Below are 18,001 nucleotides of genomic sequence, written 5' to 3'. Positions count from 1 at the left end.
AGGAAATTTCCATGAGCCACTATATCCTGCAGTTATTAAAAGGGGGTTATTGGTTAGAGCTTCTCTCCCCTCCCCCTAAGAATTTAATTTTGACCCATCCACCCAGGGATCGTCAGAGGGCAGAAGGGTTGCTAGACAATATACAAGATCTGGCAGACCAGGAGGTAATCGCCCCGGTCCCATCGAAACAGCTCTGTCAGGGATTTTACTCACGTGTTAATCGTCCAGAAGCCTTCAGGCAAATTTTGCCTGATAATAAATCTCAGGAAACTGAACAAATTTATACGACACAAAAGCTTCCACATGGAAAGTATATACAGCGTGCGGAAACATCTGTTGAAAGATGTTTTCATGACCACGATAGACTTAAGGGACGCTTACCTCCATGTCCCGAGCGTCCTGAAACATCAGTCCTTTCTAAGGTTCGCGGTCCTCAGGAGAGCGCAGAACAGGGGATCCAGCACTGGCAGTTCTGAGCCCTCCCCTTCAGCCTAGCAGCGAGCCCAAGGGTGTTCACCAAGGTCCTGGCAGGGGCAGTGGCTTATCTCACCTTCAGGGAATCTCTCCTAATTTATGGTCCTTCCCTACAGCAGGTGAGAGCGGACTTAGAAAAATTATCCTCACCTTAGAAACCCTAGGATGGATAGTAGATCATGAAAAGTCATCCCTCGAACCTTCCAAGTCAAGTCTTTCTGGGATACCTGGTAGAAGCCAGGGCTCAAAAGCTTTTTCACCCAGAGGAAAAGAAGGCGAAAGTGGTGGCTGCAGTTTCATCATTGATGGAACTCTGAGACTGCTCTCGCAGTCACAGCGGTCCCTTCAGCACAGCTTCATTACAGAAGACTGTTGTTTTTCCTGCTTTCCTCCTGCGACAGGAAGAGGGAGTCATTGGATGGGAAGATTTCTGTCCTAGGGGAAGCAAGAACCTCTCTAAGATGTTGGCTAGATGAGGACAGATTGGCATCAGGTCAAACCTGGGCCCAGTGGAACCCAGTCAAACTAACTACCGACACAAGCTCCTGGGGTTGGGGCGATCATCTGGAGGAGCTTCAAGCCCAGGGATCCTGGATCCCGGCTAAAGCAAAGACCTCCTCCAATTACAGGGACCTCCTGGCGGTAGAACAGACCCTGAGGGCATTCAGGGGCAAGAAGTCCCAGTCTTATCAAACAACATAACAATGGTCTCTTACCTAAACTGAAGAGGGGGCAAGGTCCAGGAGTCTCTTGAATTGGTCCCTGAAAGTTCTGGGTTGGGCCAAGGGGGACCTTCCATCTATATCGGCGGTCCACATAAAGGGGACCACCAATATAGAAGCAGACTTCCTAAGTAGGCAGCCCATCCATCAAGTGGGAATGGGAGTTCAACTGAGATTTGGGGTTCCAGATATAGACCTCTTTACTTGCAGGGGGAACAGGAAGGTGGAACGGTTTCTCTCTCACCCGAGAATGGGGATCGAAGGGGGTAGATGCCCTGACACAGGACTGGGGTTGCAACCTAGTGTACGCCTTTCCCCCCACTAGCAATAATTTCACGGGTCCTACAGAAGTAAGCCCGTTTTAGAATGCAACCTGATCTTGGTGGCCAAAAGGAGCTGGTTTTGAAGAAATCAGTCTCCCCTCCCCACCATGCCTGATCCCCCTACTACAGGGGCAGATTAGTCACCCCAACCTGGGGTTCTTTTGCTTGACTGCCTGGCTCTTGAGAGGGAGCTCCTCAAAGGGAACAGATTTTCTGAAAAAGTGATTGAGACCCTTCTAGGGAGTAGGAAGCCAGTCACTAGAAAGATTTATGCAAAGATCTAGAAAGTTTTTTCACGCTGGTGCTAGGATGGAGAGATCTCCGGTCCATCTGTACCAGTAGTGCTAGAATTTTTACAGGCAGGGGTGGACCAGAGGATAGCCCTGAACACTGTGAGAGTACAGGTAGCAGCTGTGTCTGTTTTCTTGGACCAGAGGCTCGTGTTGAATCCCCTGATCAGAAGATTTCTGTTAGCTGGGTAGAGGTTGACTCCCATTAGGTTTAACAGATTCCCACCTTTGAATCTGATGCCTGATGTTGGAGACGCTAATGGAAGCTCTGAGTCAAGATCCCCTGTATCTCCGCAAGGTGGTCTCCCAATTTTATAGATCACGGGAAATCATTTTGCCTTCTTTTTGTGAAAATCTGAGGAACGAAAGACAAGAAAAATTTAATTCATTGGACGTCAGAAGGTTTTTGCTGATGTACCTAGATACGGTTAAAGATTTTGGGAAGTCAAACCACCTTTTAGTTCTGTGTAGTGGCTCTAAGAAGGGAAGGCGTCTAGACCAACAGTGGCCAGGTGTATTAGACAGGCCAATCGGAATAGCTTATAAGCAATTGGGTCCCCAGTACCAGCCCATCTTAAAACTCATTCCACAAGATCACTGGTGGCCTCTTGGCCGGAGCCTCAATAGAACAAATCCATCGAACTGCCACATGGGTAAAGCAGAATACCTTCTTGAGACATTACATAGTGGAACTGTTGTTGGCATTTGGCAAAAAAAGGTTTTATAAGCAGTGGTCCTGCCCTAAGGTAGGCCTTGAGTTTCTTGTTCCTCCTCTCAGGTGTGCCGTCCTGGAAGATGACTAGAGAAAATTGCCAGTTAGACTTACCGGTAACTAGAGCTGCACAATTAATCGTTAAAAAAACGTGATCTCGATTCACCTCCCCTGACGATCTCTCGTGCAGAGGTTGCCAATTCTTTCATATAAACAAGTGGATAAACTTTATCTGCTCACTCAGCTGTCAAAAGAAAGCATCCAGGAGTCTTTTAACTTTAAACATTGTAACTAAGCATCCTTCTTAGATCAAAGGGATAAAACTTCTGCGTAAATACGGTAAATAATCCAGGCAGTCTGCCAAGTTTTCAACAGTGTAAATGCAGGAAGTTTAACCACTTAAAGTCTACATCTTTTTCTGACACTTCTTTCTTAAGTTAAAATCAATATTTTTTGCTAGAAAATTACTTGGAACCCCCAAACATGATATATATTTTAGCAGAGACCCTAGGGAATAAAATGGCAATTGCTGCAATACTTTGTCGCACTGTATTTGCCCAGCGGTCTTTCAAATGCAATTTTTTGGGAAAAAATACACTTCAATGAATTTAAAAAAAAAAACGAAACCGTAAAGTTAGCCCAGTTTTTTTTTGTTTTAATGTGAAAGATGATGTTACGCAGCGAGAATCGTGATCTATCTTCTAAGCAAAAAAATTGTGAAAAAGTTTCCCTCCTGCACCTCATTTGTTGATTGTATGTCCTGTCAGGTGGGACTAGTCATCTCTCAGGTGTACCGTCCTAGAAGATTTCCCAGAAACGCAGTTCCCGGTAAGGCAGGCCATACACAGATCGAATTTCGAAAGAATTTTCTTTCGGAAATCTTATCTAAAAATTTTCATTCGTATTTCGCACCATTAGCGGGCTGCAGCAACAGCCGATTTTCGTGCGGCCGTCGAATTTGAGTAATCGGACATGTTGGAAATTTTTTGAAAAACAAACGATTTTCTAATCAATGATGGGAGAATCGTGCAAGAAATGTAATCGAAAAAGAAATGTGCATGTGCAAGAAAAGAAAATTCCCGGAAAGAAAAGAAGATTCCCAGCCACGAAAATTCTTTTCTGTAGCAACATGAGGTGAAATTGAAGGCTTGGTTGTCCAAATTTCGAAATCAATGGTGGCACTATCGGATCACAAAACGCACAAATTTTCTGATTTTCAAAAGAAAATTCTTTTGAATATCAACCATGTATGGCCAGCCTAAGTGTAACTGGTAATTTTCTCAAACTGAAATGTTAACCCCCCAAGTGCCTTGAAGTGATAAAAGAATTTGTCTGTCATGATAAACTTCTTTATATTTTATTAAGAACATAGCCCAGGAAATTGCACCAAGTATTTACTTGTAATGCACTCCCATAGGTATGCATTGTTTGAGTTTTGAAGCTGCACTACATCATCTGATCCAAAGTTTGCGATCGTATCCCCCGCCACAAAACTTTTTTTTTTTTTTTTTTTTTTAGATCTATGTATTTCTTTTACTACTGCCAGATGCCCATAATGTTTTTTTTTTTTTTTTTTTAAATGAAGTTTGATAACAATAAGTTCTGAATTGTGTATTTTGTTGATACAGAAAAATATTTTAGTGGAAGATTCTGTGAAGGACAAGGAGAAATTAACTGAAATCTTCGTCCAGCACGCCATGCCCCTTCCTCAAAGAGCTTTGCCAAAGAGTCGGTGGGGTAAAATGATGGAAAGTAAAAAAGGAGAGAAAAAGCACACCCAGCCACTGAAAAGGTATGGCATATTTTATTGTTTTGGGGCACAATAAAGTCTCCAGTTGAATATGTATCCCCACACCTCCCTTGAGAAGTTTTGAGTTGTTATCTAACTTTAAAGTGGAACTAAAGTCACGCTTTAAAAAACTGGAAGCAGGCATGCTCTTTATTGCACAAGTGGCATGAAGTCTCTCTTCTGCAATAAAAAAAACTACCTGCCTGTGTGAAGTCTACATTCCAGCACAGCTCCTATTTGCAAGGATGACTGCACTCCTGCACCAGTCAACATCATCCCGTATCGGCTAATGAAGAGGCTGCGTAGGGGATGCCATCATCAGCGAGGGATGACGAACCGTTAAAGGAGAGATATGTATCGCTGAATTTAGCTCTTCTTAAAGTGATTGTAAAGGTTTTTTTTTTTTTAAATAACAAACATGTCATACTTGCCTGCTCTGTGCAAGGGTTTTGCACAGAGTAGCCCAATCCTCCTTTTATGTGGTCCCCCCGTGGCGCTCCAGGCTCCTCCTCTTCTCGAGTGCTCCCTCAGAGCTGTCCCTTCTTTCCATGGGGGCACGCTCCCAAGTCCTGCTGGTGTGTCCATTGACACAGACAGCAGGACTCTGCCCCATCCCTTGGCTTCTGTGTCACTGAATTTGATTGACTGATAGCAGGAGCCATTGGCTCCCGCTGCTATCTATCTAGTGAGGACCCAAGACAGCGGCTGGACCTGCTGTACTCGTCCCCGTCGCTGGAACGATCAAGCTCAGGTAAGAAAAAGGGGGTGCAGCTCCAGCTCAAAACGTTTTTCACTTTAATGCATAGCTTGCATTAATGTGAAAAACCGTGAGGAACCCCTATAATACACAGGGGACAAATGCCGGGTGACATCGGCTGGTTCAAAAAAAAACAAACAGCCGACATTCAGCCCAAGTACATGCCAGCAGGTCCAGGAGAAGCCGGCCATTTGGCCGGCTTCTATTAGACGAGCATGCTGGAAAACCAGCAGCTGACTGGCTCCCGATCAACGCTCTCAGGCAATGACAGAGAGCGCTGATCGGAGTGTTCTGGCGGGGGGCCGTCCCTCTGTCAGAACACAACTGCTCAGTGGGGGAGATCAATGTACTAACTTTGGATAGTTAGTACAACGGCTCCCACCGGAGCTCAGCGGGTTGAATGAAAAAAAACAGTGTACCAGGCCTTAGCCATTAAGCAAGTCAATGGTAGCACACCTAAAACCACATGTAAAACACGTAAACAATTGCACTGAACCCGGCCTTAGTGATTAGAGCTTGAAAGGTGCTGCACGTATTTCACTGAATGTTTTGGAAGAAGGGTCTGCAATAAGCTGACCATAGACGGCTCAAATTCGAGCTGTGATTGGCTCTGCAAGCACATGCAAATTTTAAGTTGGTGACTATGGGATTGATTTACTAAAGGCAAATCCACTTTGCACTACAAGTGCACTTGGAAGTGCAGTCACTTTAGATCTGAGTGGAAGCTCTGCTGATTTTATCGTCCAATCATGTACAAGCAAAAATGCTGTTTTTTTATTCTCCTTGCATGTCCCCTTCAGATCTACAGCGACTACATTTCCAAGTGCACTGGTAGTGCAAAGTGGATTTGCCTTTAGTGAATCAACCCGATAGTCTCGTTAAGGCTAACAATTGATTTCTCAAATAGATTACTCCATCCATGCTACACAGGAAGTTTGTTGAGCCAGGACCCTTGACAGTTGACCTTTTAAGTTTAAGCCGAAGATCTAATAGAAATGAACTCCCAAAGTCACATTCACCCCAGTGCACTTTTCAGTGTTCTATGTATGTAAGTTTTTAGACCTATGGACAAATGTCATTCGCACAAAAGCCTGGCAACCTAAAAATAGAACTTCTTGCTGCGGTTTTGATCTACTCTAAACTTAGTTTTGGGGTGTTTGTTTTGCCTGTGTAACTTTGTGTTTTTTGTAAATATTTGTCACGAAGACTGGCCATACAGGGCTTGATTTCTCTCACTGTGGCGGATGTGGGTGTTGGGCCTGCCTAAATACAATAGCCGACAATAGAGATTCCTTCAATCACATTATTCTCAGAAGCACTCAAGCTCTGTATGGCCAGGTTTAGTAACAGCTGTTTACAGAGATATTACACAGGCCAAAACAAATACCCCTAAGGCCTGATTTTCTGTAGATCAAAACTACCACATGGAGTGCTGTTTTTAGGTTGCCAGGACACAGTGGGGTTGATTAGCTAAAACTGGAGAGTGCAAAATCTGGTGCAACTCTGCATAGCAACCAATCAGCTTCCAGTTTGTTTGTTTTTTTTTTTTGTGGCTTCTGTGTGAATGACACCGTTGTCCATAGCAGCTAAAAAAATGTGCATGCGTACAACATTGAAAATGCATTGCGATAAATATGGTTTTGGTTGCTAATTCCCATTACCTCATGTAGTTCAGCTGACACCTGCTGCCATTGGCTGTTATGGACAGCCCCGTAGAATCTGAGGTCTGATAGCACATGCATTGGGGCTGATCTGAAGTCTGATAGTATATGCATTGAGGCTGATCTGAGGTCTCATAGCACATGCGTCGTGGCTGATCTGAGGTCTGATAAGCTCATGCATTGGAGCTGATCTGAGGTCTGAAGGTGCAGAATTTGGAGGTGATCCAAGGTCTAAAATTGGGGCTGTTCTATATAATAAATAATGAGTTAACTTTTTATTAGCAGTACTACTATAAGTGTGAAAAAAAAAAAAAAAACAACTTAAAAGCATGGTGTTGTGTTGTTGATCGGTATGCCAGTTGTCTAATGCCTGTAAGAAACAAAAGTTAGATAATGATATAATAATAATAATAATAATAAAACTTAAAGATAAAACTAAGAGTGTAGAGGGAAATGAGAAGTGCGCACATCCACTCTCATTTGTCCCAAAATAGAAGACACACGAGTAATGGCAACTGGAGATCAATAAGAAAACATTTGGTGATGAGAAGAGTCTTTTGAGCTCTAGGTACTATTAGAAAAAAAATCAGTTACATGTAATAATTTGAGACCTAGTCATCAGACTATTTCAACAACAATTTTCCAATAATATATGATGTATATTTAATGTATTTTCTGCATTTTGGTAAAAGATTTCCCTTCCTTCCTTGTCAGCTGCCCCAGCAGACTCGGAGCTGTCACCCAAGTGACATACCTCTATAGCAGGGGTCAGCAACCTTTTCCACATTCATTGACATATATATATATATATTTTAAGTTGCAGTACAGAGAGTGGAAGAAAACGACCTCTCATAGTGTTCGATGGAAGCTCTACTAACACAAGCATAAAAGTGAAAAAGACAGAAAATGGAGACACAGCTCAGACACTTGATCCCTTGCGTATGGAAAAAGTAAACAGTACTATCCGAACAGAACAGCCAACCAGCCCAGTGTCCAAACTTTGTTCTCCTTCTGCCAAAGCAGTCAACACTGGTAACAATGGACAGCAGGCCAGAAGCCCAGGAACCAATGCATCAACAGGCAAAGTAAAAACCGAAACACCTGCAAGTGCTGTAAAAATAAAAAGAGCTGCTCCAAAGGAGGACTCTGATGTGACAGTAAGTACATAAGTTCTTGGTTTTGATTGCAATAGGCAAACTTATTTTGTTTTATTTTAAGACATATTTTTTTGCTCTGGCAACTAAAATTTCTATTCTAATATGTACAGTTCTGTGCAGAAGTTTTAGGCAGGTGTGAAAAAATGTAAAGTTAGAATGCCTTCAAAAATATGTTTATTTAAATCAATTTACAAAATGCAAAGTGAGCGAACAGAAGAAAAATCCAAATCAAATCAATATTTGGTGTGACTACCTTTTTGGCTTCAAACCAGCATCAATTCTTACAATTGAACACTTGCACAAAGTCAGGGATTTTGTAGGATTAGAGTCAGGTGTAGGCTTAAAACTGGGTGAGGAACAGCCAAACTCAGCTACTAAGGTAAGGTTGTAGAAGACCATTTCATGTCACAAGTCATACACCATGGCAAGCACTGCAACAAGACACAATGTAGTTATACTGCGTTAGCAAGGTCTCTCCCTGACAAAGATTTCAAAGCAGACTGGGGTTTCAAGACGTGCTGTTGAAGCTCTTTTGAAGAAGCACAAAGTAATGGGCAACGTTGAGGATGCAGTGGTGTCCTCAATGCTGAGAAATACAGGCAGATACTTATCCGTTATGCCATACCATCCGGGAGGTGAGTGATTGGTCCTAAATTTATTCTGCAGCAGGATGACTCCAAACATACAGCCAATGTCATTAAGAAATATCTTCAGCATTAAGAAAAACAAGAAGTCCTGGAATAGATGGTTTGACCCCCACATAGCCCTGATCTCAACATCACTGAGTCTGTCTGTGATTACATGAAGAGACAGAAAGATTTGAGGCAGCCTACATCCACAGAAGAACTGTTAGTTCACCAAGATGTTTGGAACAACCTACCTGCCGGGTTCCTACAAAAACTGTATACAAGTGTACCTAGAAGAATTGATACTGTTTTGAAGGCAAATGGTGGTCACACCAAATATTGATTTGATTTGGATTTCATTTCTCTTCTGTTCATTTACTTTCCATTTTGTTAATTGATAAAAACTATTAACACTTCTGTTCCTGAAAGCATTCTTAATTTACAGCATTTTTTCACACCTGTCCTTAAACTTTTTGTTAAAAAAAGCTAAAAGTGGTTGTTAACCCACTGTACTAACATAGTCTTATCCCCTCTGTATCATAATAACATTTGTCTCTGTGTAATGTAAAAAAAACTGCCGATCTGTACCTGTATAAGCTGCGCTCCGGGCACTCAGCTGACATGTCAGCTCCCTTGTTTCTCCAGCTCAGAGCTGAAGTGGGTGGGGCCGAGCCAACCTGCTGTCAGCTGGTGGAGGAGGGGGTAGAGGAGAGAGAGCCGACAACTAATTGAGACGTCAGCTGAGTGGTGGGAGTCATTTATACAGGTACAGATCGGCTGAGTTTTTACATTACACAGGCACAGGGACAGATGTTCTAATGCTACAGAGGAGATGAGATGATTTATGTATAGATACGAGAGGAGGGGTGAGGAAGACAGAGGACACAGGGAGAGCTGCAGACAGAAGAGCTGTGGCTGACGGAATCGCGCAAATAGACCACAATGTCAGGGCTCAGCAGCCATGATTATCGTGGTCTGTTTGCAGAGGGGAGGTATAGCCAGGCAGGATCAGCCAGGTTTTTTAGGGTAAACAGGGGGCCAAATGACACAACACAAGCACTGTGCTGTATAGCATGCTTTAAGGGAACAGGATCAAGTTTTTGTTTTTTTTTTTTGTTTTTTTGGGTTAACAAACGCTTTAATGCTTCATTGGTAAGTAGCAAATATGTGACTTTAAAAGAAACTTCTGAAAAAATGAATGTGGCAGCTGCTATTATTGAAGGTTCACAGTCTATGGCGAGGTACAGGCCCATGTGTGCAGATGTCATGCTTGATATTCAAATGCTTAACCACTTCAGCTCCGGAAGGTTTTACCCACTTCATGACCAGGCCATTTTTTGCGATATGGCACTGCGTTGCTTTAACTGACAATTGCGCAGTCATGAGACGTTGTACCTAAATACAGTACAGTACCCAAATGTGTCCTTTTTTTTTCCACAAATAGAGCTTTCTTTTGGTGGTATTTGATCACTTCTGCACTTTTTTTTGCACTATAAATAAATAACAACAATTTTGAATAAAAAATAACAATATTTTTCAGTTTCTGCTATAAAACATTTCCAGTAAAAAAATTGTAAAAATCAAATTTCTTCATCAATTTAGGCCCATATGTATTCTGCTACATATTTTTGATAAAAAAAATCCCAATAAGCATATATAGATAGATTTAGGGCCTTTTTTTTGGTGATCAGCGATTTTTAGCAGGACTGCGACATTGTAATGGACAAATTGGACACTAAGTGACACTTTTTGGGGACCAGTGACATCAATACTGTGATCAGTGCTAAAACAAAAGCACTGTCACGGTATAAATGACACTGGCAGGGAAGGGGTTAACAACAGGGGCTATCAAAGGGTTAAGTGTGTCCTAGGGAGGTGTGTGTGGGAGGTTCTAACTGTGTGAGGGAGGGACAGACTGGAGGAAAAGAGAGATCGTGTTTCAGCCTAGCGGAAACACAAAGATCTCTCCTTTCCTCCCTGACAGATCAGCAGTTTGCCTTGTTTACATAGGCACACCTCTGATCCGTCTCATTACAGAACGATCGGTGGGTTGCAGTGGCTGCCAGACCCACTGATTTTGCTCCTGCTGTGTCCAATCGCAGCGGGAGCTCACACACCCCTTACACCGCATGCACTAAATCACGTACAGGTACGTTATTTTGCGCAGCCGGGCCGCCCTGCCGCAGTATATGTATGGTGGGCGGTCCAGTAAGCGGTTAAAGTGATACTAAAGTCTTGTTTTTCTTATCGTACATCACGGGACACTGAGCCATAGTAGTTACTATGTGGGTTATAGGACACCTTCAGGTGATGGACACTGGCACACCCTAAGACAAGAAGTGCACTCCCTATATAACCCCTCCCACCACTGGGAGTACCTCAGTTTTTTGCCAGTGTCTAAGGTGTTGGTCACGAATGAAGATGTGCTGAGCTCCACTGGAGCAATCCTTGCTGGGGCTAGCTATGCAGCCAGATCCATTCAAAGTGTCTTTTAGGCCGAATTGAATGGTACCCGGGCCTCGTGTCCAAAGAAACGAGGTTTTGCCCTTTAAACGCTTCTCTTTTTAGCGAGCTGGACCCCAGGATCCACCAGTACTTTTGGTATTAAGGCCATAAAGTTTTACTGGCGGAGGTGCTATTACAGGCCCAGGATTGTGGATTCCCTGACGGTCCCCAGCTCCTGAAGGTTTATTAACGGAACCCACCATGAAGGGTGAAGATTGGGTCTGTTGGTTTTACCACAGAAAACCCTGCGGCGGGAAAGGTAATTGGAGTTTTCTAAGGAAATTTTTGAATTTTCCTAAGAATGTCTCCTTTAAATTAGTAAATGTTGTCATGTCTATGTGTCACCACTGGGGGCTGTATGGAGCACATACCTTCTCATGCTTCCTCAATAGATCACGATGTGTCCAGAGCAGCAGGCTTCCTTTCTCTCCGGCCAGCAGCAGACCTCCGGTAAGTCTGGGGGGGGTTTCCTCCTCACCAGACACCCCCCACCTGTGCTGTATTCTCCCCCTCTTCATGAGGAAGAGCATCGGGAGAAAAACAAAAAAAAAACAATCGGCACGCCGCCCTGCTTGGCGGCTTCCAGGCTCTCTCTTCGCCATTTTTTCCCCCTCCTTAGACTAATCCCATAGGATCAGAGGCCCGTGCGTGATAGCTCTTTTTTTTAAAAGAGAGGGGGGACGAAGGCAACGGAGGGGGCGGGGCTTAGCGCAGCATTGGCGTCGTCCAGCGTGGGAATGTGTGTTTTAAAGCACAATTTTTACTGCTGCAAGCTGACGGAAGGGACGCAAGAGGGGCATGAAAGCGGTTTGGTGACACAGGGATTCCTTTTGACACATTTACTATTGCATCAGGCTGAGCATTAATAGCTCAAGCAGTGGATGCGTTCCTTCTGGTAGTACCTCTGCTTTGTGCATCGGGCTATGGTAGGAAGGGGGAGTAAAAACACCTCAAAAAAGGGCTCTATAAAGACTTCTACAGGCACTAGGAAGCCTTAAACCATCTCAAAAAAGATGGCATCCTCCCCTGAGAGTGATATGGCTGGTCAGAGTGAACCATCAGGGACATCGGGTGTTGCAGCTGCTTTTAGCACTGCAGCCCCTGTTTATATTACTGAAGAGGTTTTTTCCTCAACCATTTTAGGCTTGGAACAAAAAATTGATGCCTTAATCGCATCCCAGAGTGGGACTAAGCGCAATAGGTCCCCGTCTATTACCCAGGACCCTCAAACTCTCAAACTGAGGAACGGGGCGAGAGATGACGCTTTTCTCTCAGGGGACCAGGAAGAGGCTGATGACTCCTCTTCTGAAGAGTCTAATACAGAAGGATCGGGTTCACAAGAAAGGTTGTTGGTACAATCTCTCACTGAATTGATCCGCTCCACGTTTTTACTGCCAGTAGCATAGTCAGTCGATGAGCCCACTTCTTGTTTGGGTTCACTAAAGCCTCCCCAGCCTATTCATGCTTTTCCTATCCATTCATTACTGAAAAAGATTATGTATTCTGAGTGGGAGCACCCAGATAAACAGTTTTTTTCCTCCAAAAAGTTTTTAACACTTTATCCTATGGAGGAAGAGTTTAATAAGAAATGGGGGATTCCAGCAATTGACGCTGCTATACACTGTGATGCTGTGAACAAAAACTTGACTTGTCCTGTAGACAATGCTTAAATGATGAAGGATCCAACAGATAAGAAGTTGGAATTCCTATTTAAAAACAATATTTCTCTAGCAGGTTCAGTGGTTCAACCTGCGCTGGCAGCGATCGGGTATGTCAGTCCTTAAAAGACCAGTTTAAAGAGGTGCTCAAGATTATTCCTGATCAGCAGGCCCAAGATTTGGCCAGGATATCAGAGGCGTTATGTTTTACAGTAAACGCTATGAAAGATTCTATTCTCCAAGCCTCACGGCTTATGCTCAGGCTGGTACATGTGCGTAGAGTTCTGTGGTTGAAAAATTTGTCAGCTAAAGCGCCATGCAAAAAGCTCTTGGCTAGTTTTCCATTTTATGGTGAATGGTTGTTTGGAGACGATCTGGATAAATACATCCAAAGAATTCCTAATGGAAAAAGTTCCCTTTTACCAGTTAAGAAGTTTAAGCATTTTTCTTTTAAACAAGCTTCTTCTCCAGTGCCAGGAGCATCTGCCTCCAGACAGTCACGACGGCTTCCACCGTCAAGTTCAAGGGGTAAACCTCAAGGTCAACCTCATGATCAAAAGAGGCCCTGGGGGAGGAAACCCACTAAACCAAAATACTAAAACCTCCTTATGAAGGGGTGCCCCTGCTCGCTTGAGTGGGGGGAAGACTTCTGCAGTTCTCAAGGGTCTGGCAGGAACAGTGTCAAGACAAATGAGTGGCTTCCTCAATATCTCTAGGGTACAGACTAGAGTTGCGAGAGTTCCCGTCTCCTCCTTTTCTCAGATCAAACGTTCCCAGAGACCCAGAAAAAAAAGAAGTCTCTCTTTCTGGCTTTGGATCATCTCTTGTCTCAAAAAGTGATATCGGTGGTACCCATGGAAGAGCGAGGGTTAGGGTTTTATTCAAACCTTTTTACGGTACCAAAACCAAACGGGGATGTCAGACCCATTTTAGATCGCAAAGATCTAAACCGGTTTTTGAATATCCGCTCTTTTCGCATGGCGTCAATCCGATCAGTGGTCTCCATTCTACAAGGTGGAGAACTGCTAGCGTCAGTTGACATCAAGGATGCTTATCTACATGTACTTGTTTTCCCCGCTCACCAGAAATATCTACGCTTCGAGATAGAAAATCTTCATTTTCAGTTTGTAGCTCTGCCTTTCGGTCTAGCTACTGCACCTCGAGTGTTTACAAAGGTTCTGGCTCCCCCTTTAAGGGCTCAGGGTATAACGTTTCTAGCTTCTTTAGACGATCTACTCTTGATAGATCAGTTGGTAGCCTGCTTAAACCAGAGTTTGGTCACCACAGTCAGCTACCTGGAATACCTAGGTTGGATTCTCAACCATTGGATTAAAACCATCAAGGAGATTGCAGTACTTGGGCCTGATCATAGATACAGCTCAGAAGAGGGTGTTTTTGCCCCAGGCAAAGATCAGTTCCATAAGGGAACTGATTCAGGTGGTCAAAGCAAAGAAGAATCCTTCTATTCGACTTTGCATGAGATTGTTGGGAAAGAAGGTAGCTTCGTTCGAGGCCGTTCCTTATCCGCAGTTTCATTCGAGACTGCTGTAAAACAGTATCCTGTCAACTTGGAACAAGAAGGTCCAAGCTCTAGACTTCCCAATGCGTTTATCCCAAAGTGCATCAAAGCCTCAGTTGGTGGTTGATATCCAAGAATCTTCAGAAAGGAAAGACCACATTCCAGGTAACTTTGTGTCAAAAACAAAGGATCCACTGGCATGCAGAACAGATGCCTTGGTTTTTCCGTGGGATCAGTTTTCACTGGTCTATGCGTTCCCTCCTGTTCTGCTGCTTCCGTGCCTTCTTCGCAGGATCAAGCAGGAAGGAAAGGAGGTGATTCTTATGGCCCAGGAGATCTTGGTATGCAGAGATCGTAAAGATGGCGGTAGGGGACCCATGGATCCTACCACCGCGGCCAGACCTTCTCTTGCAAGGTCCGGTATTCCATCCTACCTTACAAATGCTAAACTTAACGGTTTGGCTATTGAGACCCACATTCTGAAAGACCATGGGCTGTCAGGTTCAGTAGTTTCTACTTTGGTTAATGCTAGGAAGCCGGCCTCCAGAGTCATATACTATAGAGTCTGGGAGACATATATCGCCTGGTTTGAATCCAGGGGTCGGCACCCCAGGAAATATGTCATAGGTAGGATTCTCGAATTGCTACAAATGGCATCAGAAATTAAGCTGGCCTTGAGTACTATCAAAGACCAGGTGTCGGCCTTATCGGTGTTTTTTCAACGACCACTTGCTTCACACTCTTTGGTTCGTAGCTTTATTCGGGGGGTAACGTGGATTAATCCTCTGGTTAGGTCACCCCTGAACCCTTGGGACTTGAATTTAGTCCTGTCTGCATTACAGAACCAGCCTTTTTAGCCGATACGAGATATTCCCTTGGTCCTTTTGACAAGGAAATTAGTTTTTTTTGGTTGCCAAAACTTCTGCAAGAAGAGTATCGGAGTTGGAAGCTTTTTCTTGTAAAGAGCCATATTTGATTATTCATAAGGATAAGGTTGTATTGCGTCCTGATCCTAATTTCCTACCGAAGGTAGTGTCAGGTTTTCATTTAAACCAGGATATTGTTCTGCCTTTATTTTTTCCAGAACCTCGTTCTGCGGAAGAAAGGTCACTACATTCTCTTGATGTGGTGAGAGCAGTCAAGGTCTATACGAAGGTGACCGCTCAGATTTGTAATACAGATGTTTTGTTTGTGTTGCCAGAAGGCCCTAAGAGAGGACAGGTAGCGTAGAAATCTACTATTTCTAAATGGATTCGTCAAGTGGTTGTTTAAGCTTATGGTTTAAAGAGGAAAATTCCACCTTTTCATATTAAAGCGCACTCCACCAGGGCTTTTAGTGCTTCCTGGGCAGTGCATCACCAAGCCTCCATGGCTCAAATCTGCAAGGCTGCAACTTGGTCTTCAGTCCATACATTTACCAGGTTCTATCAAATAAATGTAAAAGGTCATGAGGATATCGCCTTTGGGCACAGTGTACTGCAGGCTGCAGTATAAGTCCTCCAGTCTCTTAGTGCCCTACTTTTGTTGTGTCTCCCTCCCTTCAGTTGGCATTGCTATGGGACATCCCACATAGTAACTACTATAGCTTTGTGTCCCGTGATGTACTTCAAAGAAAAGGATTTTACAGGTAAGCTGTTTTAAAAATCCTATTTTTTTTTTCTTTCAAAATAACAAACATGTTATACAGTGGATATAAATGTCAGGTTTCTGTGATATAAAAAAATGATACAAAGATAAATAATTTCAGAACTTTTTCCACCTTTTTTAATGTGACCTATAAACTGTACAACTCCGTTGAATAAAAAAACTGAAATCTTTTAGGTGGAGGGAAGTAAAAATAAAAAAAAATAAAATAATATGTTTGCATAAGTGTGCACACCCTTAAACTAATACTTTGTTGGAGCACCTTTTGATTTTATTACCGCACTCAGTGTTTTTGGGTATGAGTCTGTCAGCATGGCACAACTTGACTTGGCAATATTTGCCCACTCTTTGCAAAAACACTCCAAATCTGTCAGATTGCGAGGGCATCTTCTGTGCACAGATTTTCAATCGGATTCAGGTCTGGGCTCTGGCTGGGCCATTCCAAAACTTTAATCTTCTTCTGGTGAAGCCATTCCTTTGTTAATTTGGATGTATGCTATGGGTCTTTGTCATGCTGAAAGATGAAGTTCATGTTCAGCTTTCTAGCAGAAGCCTGAAGGTTTTGTGGCAATATTGACTGCTATTTGGAACTGTTCATAATTCCATCTACCTTGAGTAAGGCCCCTGTTCCAGCTGAAGAACAACAGCTACAAAGCATGATGCTGCCACCACCATGCTTCACAGTGGGTATGGTGTTCTTTTGTTGATGTGCAGTGTTGTTTTTTGCGCCAAACATCTTTTGAAATTATGGCCAAAAAGTTCAACCTTGGTTTCATCAGACCACAACACAGTTTCCCACATGCTTTTGGGAGACTTCAGATGTGTTTTTACAAAATTTAGCCGGGCTTTGTTTTTTTTTTTTCTTCGTAAGAAAAGGCTTCCGTCTTGCCGATCTACCCCATAACCCAGACATATGAAGAATATGGGAGATTGTTGTCACATGTACAACACAGCCAGTACTTGCCAGATATTCCTGCAGCTCCTTTAATGTTGCTGTAGGCCTCTTGGCAGCCTCCCTTACCAGTTTTCTTCTAGTCTTTTCATCAATTCTGGAGGGATGTCCAGTTCTTGGTAATGTCACTGTTGTGCCATATTTTCTCCACTTGATGATGACTGTCTTCACTGTGTTCCATTGTATATCTAATGCCTTGGAAATTCTTTTGTACCCATCTTCTGACTGATACCTTTTTAACAATGAGATCCCTCTGATGCTTTGGAAGCTCTCTGTGGACTTACTAGAACAGCTGAACTTTATTTGGGGTTAATCAGAGGCACTTTAACCACTTCAGTCCCGGAAAGATTTACTCCCTTCCTGACCAAGCCCTTTTTTGCGATACGGCACTGCGTCGCTTTAACTGACAGTTGCGCAGTCGTGCATCATTGTACCCTAACAAAATTGATGTCCTTTTTTTCCCACAAATAGAGCTTTCTTTTGGTGGTATTTGATCACCTCTGCGGTTTTTATTTTTTTGCGCTATAAACAAAAAAAGAGCGACAATTTTGAAAAAAAAGCAATATTTTTTACTTTTTGCTATAATAAATAGCCCCAAAAAAAATATATAAAAAAACAAATTTCTTCCACAGTTTAGGCCAATATGTATGCTCCATTTTTTTTTTTTTAAATCCGCAATAAGCATATATTGATTGGTTTGCGCAAAAGTTATCGCGTCTACAAAATAGGGGATAGATTTATGGCATTTTATTAATAATTTTTTTTATTAGTAATGGCGGCGATCTGCGATTTTTTTTTTTTTTTTTTTTCATGACTGCGACCTTGCGGCGGACAGATCGGACACTTTTAACACAATTTTAGGACCATTGGCATTTATACAGCGATCAGTGCTATAAAAATGCACTGATTACTGTGTAAATGTCACTGGCAGGGAAGGGGTTAAACACTAGGGGGGATCAAGGGGTTAACTGTGTTCCCTCAGCATGTTCTAACTGTAGGGGGGATGGGCTCACTAGAACACGACAGAGATCACTGAGAGCAGTAGATCCTTGTCCTGTTCCTAGGCAGAACAGGGAAATGCCTTGTTTACATAGGTATCTCTCCGTTCTGCCTCTTCATGCCACGATTGCGGGCCACCAGTGGACATAGAGTCCATGAACCTGAAATTGCATCAAAGTCGGACCAAAGTAGTGCAGGGACTACTTTGAAGTC

The 18,001-nt window shown here is 43.1% G+C and overlaps 1 protein-coding gene across 1 annotated transcript in view; it reads left to right on the top strand.

Annotated features, from left to right (window-relative positions):
• The window catches only part of LG02H2orf49 (linkage group 02 C2orf49 homolog), a 53,101-nt gene that overhangs the window by 20,042 nt on the left and 15,058 nt on the right, over positions 1-18,001 (top strand). The window contains exons 2-3 of the mRNA XM_073614748.1: positions 4,150-4,313; positions 7,546-7,885. Of these exons, the coding sequence (XP_073470849.1) occupies positions 4,150-4,313; positions 7,546-7,885 (504 nt within the window). The remainder of the gene's footprint in view (positions 1-4,149; positions 4,314-7,545; positions 7,886-18,001) is intronic.

Source organism: Aquarana catesbeiana, linkage group LG02 (assembly GCF_042186555.1).
Source record: "Aquarana catesbeiana isolate 2022-GZ linkage group LG02, ASM4218655v1, whole genome shotgun sequence".
NCBI classification, from domain to species: Eukaryota; Metazoa; Chordata; class Amphibia; order Anura; family Ranidae; genus Aquarana; species Aquarana catesbeiana.
The sequence above is the reverse complement of the archived record's forward strand: the minus strand, read 5'-3'. Positions and strand labels throughout refer to the sequence as shown.